This window comes from Aptenodytes forsteri, unplaced genomic scaffold (genome assembly GCF_000699145.1).
Source record: "Aptenodytes forsteri isolate BGI_AS27 unplaced genomic scaffold, ASM69914v1 Scaffold338, whole genome shotgun sequence".
In the NCBI taxonomy this organism is placed as follows: domain Eukaryota; kingdom Metazoa; phylum Chordata; class Aves; order Sphenisciformes; family Spheniscidae; genus Aptenodytes; species Aptenodytes forsteri.
The window spans coordinates 1,624,790-1,636,299 of NW_008795124.1; the positions used below are offsets into that span (position 1 = coordinate 1,624,790).

The 11,510-nt window shown below is 45.1% G+C and overlaps 1 protein-coding gene across 3 annotated transcripts; it reads left to right on the forward strand.

The window, feature by feature from the left end:
• The first annotated feature begins 1,709 nt into the window (after positions 1–1,709).
• LOC103897213 (probable 2-ketogluconate reductase) lies at positions 1,710–9,692 on the forward strand. Of its 3 annotated transcripts, none has more exons than XM_009277193.2 (7): positions 1,766–1,791; positions 2,301–2,548; positions 4,763–5,144; positions 6,398–6,569; positions 7,926–8,104; positions 8,848–8,944; positions 9,345–9,692. In XM_009277193.2, the coding sequence occupies exons 2-7, from the start codon at positions 2,348–2,350 to the stop codon at positions 9,499–9,501; spliced, it is 1,188 nt and encodes a 395-aa protein (XP_009275468.1). In that variant the 5' UTR covers positions 1,766–1,791; positions 2,301–2,347; the 3' UTR covers positions 9,502–9,692. The 3 variants fall into 3 exon arrangements, with proteins under 3 accessions (XP_019327047.1, XP_009275468.1, XP_009275469.1); XM_009277194.2 differs by having other exon boundaries at positions 7,929–8,104; XM_019471502.1 differs by lacking the exon at positions 2,301–2,548 and having other exon boundaries at positions 1,710–1,791.
• The last annotated feature ends 1,818 nt before the right edge of the window (positions 9,693–11,510 follow it).

Sequence of the window (11,510 nt, forward strand, 5' to 3'; positions counted from 1 at the left end):
CGCGCCGAAAGGTCGAGAGCGGCCGCTTGGATCATACCAAGTGTGAAGGCGGGCGGGGAGGGGCGGAAGAACAGCTTGGGCCGTACTAAGCGGGGGAGGGGGACCGAGGTACCAGAGGCCGGGCTGGGGTGTCACTGCTCGTCGCCGCAGAAGTGAGATGGCGGGGCCTGCGAGAGCCCCCCGCGTCAGGGCTGGGGCCAGGCAGCTGTGACCAGGGCCAGGCGGAGGTGTTGTCCTCTCAGGGGTCTCTCTGCCCCCATCCCACGCGCTGCGGAGGCAATCCCAAGCGAGGGGGCCAGGTCTGGGGCCTGGCTCCTGGGCTGAGGCCTGGAGGGCAAGCAAAATGACAGGTGGCCTTGTGTGGGTGTCCCTGCTGCCCAAGGAGACAGGCGCACCCAAATGGGTGGGCAGGTTGTGCTGCCTGTCCGCTGGCCGGGGCCATGGGCATCTCCCCTGGCAAGTGGGACGTGGAGCCGTGCCATGGCAGCCGGTGCAGCAGGCCCGAGCGGTGCTGCTGGGTGGCACCGGGAGGATGAAATGGAGGTCACCACAGCCCAAACCTCCAAATCTCTGCTACTGACCACTCTGCGGATGTTAAAAAACTCCCTGTGCCTCCACTGGATTTGATCAAGGAGATACTGCAACAGAGAGAGCAGCTGCATGCATCTCCTGGTTATGGAAGATTTTGTCAATATATTAACCTGCAGCAATAAACACCTTCATGCTTGAGCTAGTGCTAGTTGGGGCTTGAGTGCTGTGTGAAAATACAGGTATGTTTGAACCAGCTGGGTCACAACTGTATGTCCATCTTCTGTGTTTCTTTCTGGTACACCCTACACCCAGAACTAACCCTGCCCATGGGAGCTGCGCTGCCCAGCCCCTGGCAGTAGTCACACTTTGGTACCATTATGCTCTCTCATCTCTCGTAGCCAAAATGCTGGTACTGGAACACACTGGGTAAATGTTTCTGTTGCAGTGATCAGCAGTGAAACCAGGACATTTCAGCATTAGGTTTCAGAACCGAGCTGGCCATTGAGATAGGGCATCCCGGGCCAATCTTTTTGCTTCCTGAAAAGCATATATGTTATTCTACACTGTATGCTCATTTAAAAGGTTCGCTTGCAGCAGACAGGGGGAAAAGCACACATATTTTCCACTACAAAAAATCCACACAAGCTTGAGCTAGGGCCGTGGGGAACAGTTGTGGACCAGTAGTGTGAACTTGCGCCGAATTACTTTGCCCCAGAGTTGCAGAGCTCTCCAAAACTATCAAAGTCCTCATTTTGCGGAATCTCCTTTCCAGAAAATTCTGCACCGGGAGCGTGGGAGGAGAGGAAGGTAGTCGAGTCCCATTTCGGACAAAAGCCCCTGGCTTCAGCTGTCCCCGCAGAGGCAGGCGGTGATCCCCTGCCCGGCGGACCGCAGCCAGGCCGCGCCGGAGCTTCCCGGCGGTGCCCCTGCCCGGCGGACCGCAGCCAGGCCGCGCCGGAGCTTCCCTGAAAGCCTCCAGCGACTTTACCGGAGACCGCCGCCCGCAGGCGGCTGGCAGGACAGGCGTTGGGCGAGCGCCCGCAGCAGCGTGGGGGAGTCCCAGCCGCCGGAGCCGGGCTCAGGCAGCGCTGGGGCAGCTGCCGGGCCTGGGACGGGAGTTGCAGAGGGCAGGAGCGGGTGTGCCCTGCAGGGAGCAGGACCTGTGAGCTGTCGGCTCCTCCAGCTGCGGTAAGATCGAGCTGTGAAAGGAACACCGTCAGAAAGAAACCCGCCCTGGTCAATTCTTTGGTTGGTGTCCACGTAATTCGTTTTCTTCTATAGAGGAGTTAGTGGGGGGAGTTTATTCCGGATAGCGCATGCTATTAAGTTTAATTTAAAACAGAGCTAGGAAAAGTTACGTAGGTTTATTTTGCTATGATTTGGCTAAGTCCAGAGTGATACAGCAGTGCCAGTCAACAAATCTGCACGTAAGTAGTGAGTCAAGCTCCACAAAAGAAAGAAGGCCAGCTTAGAAACACAGTAACACCAAAGTTAATACTTACACGTCGCTCTTTTTATTTGCCCACTTGTCTCAATCTGATTCATATTTTAAAAGTTGTCTCTGCAATGCGAGGACCAGAACTTACTATCAGTAGACATGCATTATTATCAGTGTTATATTTGATCATAGATGCATGATACACATGGAATCAGATAATCTTATGTAAATAGAAAATGCGAGGAGAGACAGCTTTAAAAAAAATAAAAAGAGAGTTAGCGATACTGCAGATGATACTAGTCCAAAACCAAAATTGTCATATCCTTAACAGGTGTTCCATTTAGCACACTGGACAAGACATCTGATACCTGAATAATTATGTTCAGGAGCAAAGCATTCGGTCTGTTAAAACCGATTCCCTCAATGTCTGGCCAGCCAAATTTGGCTTATAAATTTATTCATCCAGCTATTGCTTCTCATGGATATCACTGTCACAGGAGAAGTGTGGATTACAGACAGAGGTACAAGACATGCCCAGGTAGTGCTGGAGGACGAACAGTAAGCGCTCCTCAGACCAAGGTTGGTATCTGGAGAGCCCACTTCCCTCTGCAAAGTTCCTTTAAGTGGTTTTAGTTTACTGCTGTCAATATAATTTTTTAAGATTGTACCTGGTACTAGCAGAACCCCAGGTCTTGAAACAAAGCTGCAGTCTATGAATGGTTCACGCATGCATCAAACATGTCTGAGATTGTGGTGGCCTCAGCATGTCCACACTAATGAAAAGATTAATTACATGCAACTAGCCTGGTTCTAGTGCATCATCTGGTTTGTTTAAAGCTAAACCAGCTCTCGCTGCGCTGCACTGTGTCTTCCTCATGAATTATCTTTCTGCTTGTGAAGTTTAGAAAGTGCTTCTAAAATGATTGCGGATCTGACTCTGACCTTCATGAGTGATGTATTGTAATGGAGGAGGAATTGGTGATGAAATCGAATGGTGTAATACAGTGCTGCCTTACTGGCATCTGCCAGTCAGTTGATCATATCTGGCACCCAGTTTTCCATCACTTAACAGCATAAGGTTTAGTTGCCATCCTGTCTGAGTAAGTTGCTGCAGGAGCATCAGGTTCTGATCATCAAGAAGCTGGACAACGCTGTCACAATTTGACATCAAATCTTGTCTTTTATTCTATGCGTCATTCATTCTGGAGGACAAATCTAGTTTATCCTTCTAAGGTCATGTTGTGTGATACTCTAAGAAACATACAGACTTCAGCTGGGGAAATTTGCACCATTTTCACAACCTTATGGGGCTGACAGGGTTCAAAATACTTCAGTTGGCAAGAAATAGATTACATATATTTAAGAAAGTGGTATTCCTTTGCAATATGGTTGCACTGTTCACCTCATTGCTTTGTTTGCTGCTGTTCAGAACCAGTTAGTGTTATCGGAGACACTGTTCGTGGTGAACTGCAGACCTGTCGTAACATGGAGGCCCCTTCTAGCCCATGTACAGCAGCAGACTGGAACTGAGGCAGAAATGCAGGTCAAGGCCAGGATAAAGCAGTATTACTGGTGTCGAGATTGTAAGCATTTAATAGATGCAGTTGGGATAAGACTGAGTTTGCTCAGGACAAGGGTAAATACGGTTTGACAGAAACTTCCCATCTACATTGATGCCTTTTTGTCACAGGTTTGAACTCTGGTTACTCGCTGAAGGCTTGTGTAAGAGGACTGAAGCAGCAGGAAATCTCTGCCCAGCACTGTGTGCCCAGAATAAAGCGGCACACTGCTGTGGAAAATTGTTCTGATCCAGTTAGCACAACGTCAAGTTTCCTGGACCCAAGTCTAGGACACAGTATGGGATAGAGACCTAAAGCGAGTGGAGCACGGCAAACAGAATTGTAGGAGATTAGACACGAATGTTGTTAAGACATGCAGCAAATCTTCAGCTACCATTTTTGTCAATAAGGGCTGCATCTAATTAGGTGTGTGGCTATCTGTGGAGCCCCTATCTTATTGAAGGATACAATACATTTGCATGGGTGTTGCAGAGAGGACTGGACTCAAAACTGTCTGGGCAGGGGAAAAGCTCTAGTATGTAGGACTGTGTTGTCAGTGGGACTTACAGTATCACCTCTAGTGCTTTTCCCCACTGGTTCAGCGTATAGGCGTGGGTGTGCTACATTTTGCAGGAGGTAAGTTCAGGTACAGATCTGGATGGTTAAAACACTGAAGGCAAGCAGTGTAGCAGCTGTCCAAGGATGGCCCTTCCTCGTGCAAATTTGTTAGACCTATACCATTCCTGACAGATGTTTGTCAGACCCATGTGAGCCTCGCGTCTCCCTACACTACCTGCGGCTTCACCAACCGTAATCAATAGGCAAGGAACTTTGAGTAACTTTCTAGCAGCCTCTGCTTCTCACCACTGCTTATAGAAATGAATTTGTGAATGAGATTGAGAAGCTACCAGATTTGTGTGAAATCAATATTGATTCAGGACTAAAATGAAACTATTTGAGAACACCACCTTGTAGGACTGGATTTAGATCTAAGGGGGCAGATATTCCTTCGTGTTATAGTCTAAATCAGCACTTGGTGAAAATACTGGGAAGTTGTCTAATGTACCACGCTAGTACTAAGTGACTGTGGGTTTATTCTGTATTGAGTTCCATCAGTTTCCTGTTTTACAGATGTGAATTTAAATGATCACTACAGCATCATTTACACTACACTACACTCCTTTAAGGGTGTTCTCCTAAACAAAGGAGTATTTCTTCTATTCCCCTGTTGCAGGTCATGGCAGAAGAGTTGCCAGGTGTTTTGATTCTGGATATAGGAGGAACTCATGGTGTGCTAGAAAACCTTGCAGCACTTTTGAAGAAACACTTTCGCCTTATCACCATGAAGGAATTTCTTGAAAACAAAAAAGAAATGAGCAAAAAAATCCAATCTGTTTTCGTGTTTGAGTGCAGGCCAACTATTGACCAGGAGCTTCTAGAAAGCCTGCCTAATTTAAAAGTAATTGGAAACTCTGGGGTTGGAGTTGATCACTTAGACTTGAAAATGATTTCTAACTTTGGCGTAAAAGTGACCAACACCCCACAGGCCGTGGCAGACCCAACAGCAGACATAGGAATGGCCTTGATGCTGGCCTCTGCCAGAAGACTAGTGGAAGGTAATGTTTTAAATTTTCCTGGATCTTAGCTACTTCTTTGGCATATCTCACTTTTACTATGATACAGATGATCTGTCCAAATCAATATTTGGGATGCATTTACAGGGAAAAAAATTTCTGAGGACTCAATTTTCAGAAGCCTGTGCTTTTCCTACATCCTGCTTTTTTTTAAGGCAATGGTGACAAGAGTAAGGCCTTTGTCTAAATTATGCATTTTAAAGTCACTTTTCATAGCCTGTTTGGAATAATGTCTGGGGCTTAATTCTCCTCTGGCTGTTCACTGGGTGGGTTGTTTATAGCTGTAAAAACTGAATACAAAATGCATCCAAATCAAATGTCACCACTTCGCCATTTCCCCTTGGAACAAGTGTTAGGAGCTACAGGAAAGTACAAAGCATTAATGGCCATGTCCACATCTCTAGAGCAGTAATTAGTATAACTCTTCATTTTTTTCCTGCTTCTGCAAAGAGTTTGTCTAAACCAAGGGTTGTATTTCCAGAAGAGCATCACCATTGTTATTGAAGTAGCTGATAATCCTTTTGACAAAGTTATTCCAAACTGTACCACCAACATTAGCTTGTGTCCTTAAAGGTAGGTCCTTTCCCTGCATGCCCTTGCTACGCAATGCCTTTCAGGGGAAGGAAGGTGTCAGTAGAGACTATCACAAGAACTTGCCTCTGTCTTCAGGGACTCATACTGTTTCTGTCACCGCTGCTCCACCCCTAAGCATGAAATAACACCTCTTTCGCCGTGATGTTTTCTTACTATTGCGTCTTGCTGGACCTCAAGTTCTTTGTATAAAGGCTCATAGAGATCCCTGGCTGAGCTGGAATTTGCTACCTTCACCCCACTCAAGCAGTGGGGCTGCTTTGGGTTGTGATCCAGGAGAGAAATGGTGAGACTTACCCCAGCTAAAAAAAAGTGAAGTCGACGCTTGCAGGGTGGTAAGTGTCAAAGAAGCTATTTTTGAACTTCCAAGAAAATACTCCAGCCACAGAAGAGTTACTTCTCTGAGGAGCCATTCCTCCCAGCACAGTACCCATCCGGGAGCCCCCCTGTGTTGCTGACTCCAGCCCTGGCTGTTGCAGGGAATGGCATCATCCAGGCCCTTCTATAAACGGGTCAAAATTAGCAAGGATGTTTTGTAAGGGGTGCTCCAGACCCCCATTGCTGTGATGGTGAGAAACTTTTTCTTTCCCCGAAACCTGTGTTTATGGTTGGTTTGTACCCATTTAGCATGTATTTATGTTCAGGCTGCCAGACTGCGGTTTCTCCAGACACGAAGTATTTTCCTGTTGACTGGCTGGGAGTGGAAGTAACCAGAGCGACGCTTGGGATCATCGGGATGGGCAGCATTGGGTACAGAGTGGCTCAGAGAGCCAGAGCCTTCGACATGAGGATCCTGTACCATAACAGGAACCGGAGGTAAAAACGTCTGGTTTCTGCATGTAATTGGTCAGGGGGCAGTGACGGAAACCACAGCTCTGCTGTGTCCCCGATCTTCCTAGTGTTACGGAAATTACACATGCCGGCCACCATAACAGGGTTCGACTCCAGGTTTCCGCTGAATCAATAAGCCGAAAAGAGATTCGTCTATAAAGTCCTTTTTATTAATAGTGCTACAGCTCTAGCTGTGTGCCTCCAAAGAGGGACCTCGAACACAGAAATCCCTAGGCAATTATACCCTTGCGACCTAAATTCCCCCCCCCTCATGCAACAGTTCAGACCAGTAGTAATGTTAGGGTCTGGGGTCTTCCCGTTCTTCATTAGGTCCTTTCATTGTCTCTAGGCGGGCCGTTTCTTTTCTTACCTCTAAGGTTGCAGCTTCTGTTGATGCATGTAGCTTCCTTACCTTCTGTCTTGAACCGGCTCTGGTGCCTTCTTTTACTGGACTAGGTAAAAGTTCAACATACCTAGGTGAGAGTTCACAGCTTGCCGCCTAAGGCTTCAGCAAATTTAGCTACTAATGCTAAGCAAGTTGTGCTAAACAAGTTCTATATAAGTAGTATACCAGATCGCACAACACCAGGCACTTGTGACAGTTATAAGCAGCATGAGGAGCACCAGCGTGCCAGCGCTTCCTCCCTTTGGCTCCCTACTGCTCCCCTCGAGAAGCAGCTCCCCCTCACCTCCTGCACTTGCTCTGCCCTGGTTAGCTACCAGCAGTTTGGAACAAGAGCCATGTAACCTTTCTGAAGATGTTGTCCAAGCAAACCAGGCCTTGTGCCCTCGTTGTGTCCCCTGTCCTGCCAAACTCTTCTTCAGGCTTCTGGCAGCATTCCTGGCCCACCCAGCCAGTCCCTCAGCCCAGCCAGATCACTCATCACACTGGCACCAATGACAAGTGTCTTAACTTCTCTTAGTTTTATAGTTCCCTTTCTCTGAGACTTCACTTCCTCTTTATTCCTTTTCCACCCCAAGTCCTAACTCGCATGTCAGGCAAGGAGAGAATCTACAGGGATTGGCACAGATGCAGGAGAAAAGAGTGGGGTCTGACTGCATCCCCAACCTCCCATACCTGGTAACACCTATGTGCTTTGCTTTCACACATACATCACTCCTTCAGTGTCCCGCCACTCCTCTAGCCTCTTGCTCCCTCTAGCCCACATCCTTCCCTCCTCCCTTCCACCATCTGTACCTATCAATGTCTTTTCCTTTACCTTGGCCTCAAACCTCTCAATCTCTGTGCTGTTCCAGATCTCTCCTAGGGTTGACTGATGATTGGTAAAACCAGTTAGAAATAGTTGTATCAATTTGGGTGTGTGTGCATTTTTCCTTTAGAAGAAAGGAGGAGGAAGAGGCAGTTGGTGCCCACTACTGTGAGAAGATGGAAGACTTGCTGCAGCAGTCTGACTTTGTTATGTTGGTTGTGAACCTGACTCCTGAGACTCACAAACTGATCGGGAAAAAGGAGCTGGGGCTGATGAAACCCACAGCTACTCTTGTAAACATCAGCCGAGGTAGGACGGTCTAAAAGCACTGTTTGTGTCTCCACAGTTAAGGTTGTGTTTTGTCTGATTATGTTGACATTCTCCCCCCCAACCTCAGTCTGTGGTACCCCTGTATTGTTTGAGTCATGAAGTAGCTGGCAGTCTACAAATGAATGACTTATCATAGATCAGATGCTATGTGTTCAAAGGTCCTCTGGAATTTAGGGATGTTCGGCAGATGTTCTGTTCTCTTTAGCCTTATCTTAAAGACAGCTTTTTTTAGTGGAAATAACTGAAAGGTTTATCATCACTGATGATGAATGGGGTACAAGAAAAACATAAGTTTCATTTGGAACAGCTATGTAGAAAAGAAACCTCACATGGGATTACAGATCTGTTGGCACTGAAGAAGCATATAAGAGAGAGATTATAGTTTCAGTAAACAAAGCAGAGATAAAAGAGTGGAAAGCTTGAAGAGATTAAATGATTTGTCTATAATAATACAGGAAGTCAGTGTCAAAATGTGGAAAAGACTGAAACCAGTCACATCTCGGAAAAAGCTTTATGCAGTGGACCATAATCCTCCTCTAATTAAAGATTAATAAATAAAATCTCTGTTTTGTTTGGTTAATGGTTATTAGAAAGACATTCTACTTTCTAACAAGATGAAGATCCTGTAATTTTTCTCACTAGACCCTTGAGACCTTTCCCCACTCCCAGGTAAAAACATGTTCATTAACTCGTCACAATAGCAAGATTTCATTTCGATGCAGGTGCAGTTATTGATCAAGATGCATTGGTAGAAGCTCTCCAGAATAAGGTTATTAGGGCTGCTGCTCTGGACGTGACATACCCTGAGCCTCTGCCAAGGTAGAGAAACCTGTTTTCCATTCTATTAATCTGAAATGTTTTAAACTGTGTGCAAAAGTATGCTCATAATCTTGATCTCCACGGGGAGTCTCTCTCACTGTTTAAAGGCAAAACCTCAGCCTGTCTCACACAGTCATTAATAAATGACAGACTATTCGCCTTTCCCACATCTGTCAGTTCTTTGCCAGCCTAACTGACAGGCAAGGCAACAAGACCAATAGAGAGGAAGAAGAAATGGGTAAGCAAGCTTCCCACAGCTTTCTGCTGGTTCTGTGCTTGTGGCCCTTTTATCTCAACATGCTATTGCTGTTTCCTGAGGTTCAGTTCTTAACAACTAGCATGGGATAGCTGCAGAGTAAATTCCCTGTGTAATACATTCTGTTCTTTCTGTTTCTTACAGAGATCATCCTTTATTAAAATTAAGTAACATCATCATAACCCCTCACATTGGAACCGCAACCGTCCAAGCTACCCGTATGATGGCAGAAGAAGCAATAGCAAATATGCTGGCTGTTCTCAATGGCCAACCCATTCCAAGTGAAGTGTTTCCCAAATGATGTGTGCCAGATGATATCACTAAATCTCATATGCATGGGAAGGCACTATTTCTTACAATACCACTTTAAAAAAAAGCAACCTGTTCTGCACTGCTCTTGTTGTCATGATACTGCAAAGCTGTCATCTCACTAGACTTGATCTGTACTGTTATTTATAATTCTGAAAAATTAAGTGGAACTAATAAAAGGGATTTGTTTGAAGATTTTAAACTGAGCAGTTACGCACTTTGATATCTTCAGTCCATTATTTCAATGAATACCTGTGTTCTGTTCCCAGTACTTGCTGCTACATAATGATAAGCAAGTACACCAAGCAGTTTGTGTAACACTCTCAAATATATTAAAGGTGAATTGAGCATTAATTCCCTGCAGAAATTTGACTGTATCCTGAAACACTTTTCAGCCAATATGGCAATATTCTATTTTTATATCAAAACACTGAAGAAAGCAGACTCCTTTGAAATGATCGTAGGCCTAAGGTTTTCTAATGTAAGAAGAGCTCTGCTTCATCTACATGTTAAATCATAGCAAAGCCAATCATTGAAAAAGTATCTTTGATTTTCCTGAGGGTATCCTTTGAAAACCAAAGTAAATCCCAAGAGATTTAGTTCCTCCATGCAGACAAAAATGATGCTTTTATCTCGACTGGCCATGAAACAATGGTAGATCTACCACTGAAATCACGTGGGTGAGGGCACAGCCTAAAGCAAAATTAGTGATCAGTCCTAACTTCCAGCCCAGGGCCAAGATTTTTCTTACATTCTCTTTCCTATGAGCAAGCAACAAAGTCAGAAAATTTAGTAAAATGTTTGTCACCTCCATAAAATCTGAAAGCCTTTCCATTATTTTGCAATATGGTCAGGCTTCTTGAAGGGATGGTAAAATGAAGTTCTAGCACAGGAACTGTAGACAGGCCAAGAGTTAGACATTCAGATGCAAATAGTGAAATACTACTAACAAGACAACAGCCAATATTGCCATAGGGGATTCCAAGATCTGTAGCCCTTGAACAGCTCTCCCCGCAGCTATTCCCAAAATTCCTATGGAAAATCAATGGTAGCTGTAAATAGTCTATTTAAAAAAAAAAAAAAAAGGTGTCAATTCACAGACCCTCTGGGAACCACAAACAGTCAGTGATTCCCACAAAAAAACCCCATGCTTTAATTTGAGTGCATAAGTCCTTCTTGGAAAACACTTGCCTAAGTATCTATTATTTTGTTAACTTTGTTTATTTTGTCAGGAGAAGGCACTGCAGTTAAGAAGTCACTGGTGTCTCTTCAAGACAGGAGGCTGCAAAAATCTCTGCAAAGAAGCATTTAAAAATTAACCTGGTAACTCGAAGTTCATGATGAAGCCGTGCAATTTATTTTCACGAACTAGATTTGGTCCATTTTTCTACTTACTACTTCTACAACTAATTACACGCGGTAATTTGTGATTTCAGGGTAGGGAGGGAGATTTATTGATGGTCTGAAACTAAGTAATCAATGAGAAATAATTGTGTGTTATGAGACTGGTGACAGTGATATGAAACCTTACATAGCATGAGGGACAGAACTTGTTCAGACTTGATTATGTGAATACCTGTGTGTGTGTGTATAATTGGTAATATACTTAAAAGAGCTGCTTTCTTGTCTTGGTTTGTTTACCTCTGTCCTGGTTTTGGCAGGGATAGAGTTAATTTCCTTCCTAGTAGCTGGTACAGTGCTGTGTTTTGGATTTAGGGTGAGAACAATGTTGTTATTATTAACAACTTAGTTGTTGCTAAGTAGTGCTCACACTAGTCAAGGACTTTTTAGTTTTCCATGCTCTACTGACTGAGAAGGCTGGAGGTGCACAAGAAGCTGGGAGGGGGCACAGCCAGGACAGCTGACCCAAACTGGCCAAAGGGACTCACACTAGTAGGACTTTTTAGTTTTCCATGCTCTACTGACTGAGAAGGCTGGAGGTGCACAAGAAGCTGTGAGGGGGCACAGCCAGGACAGCTGACCCAAACTGGCCAAAGGGAT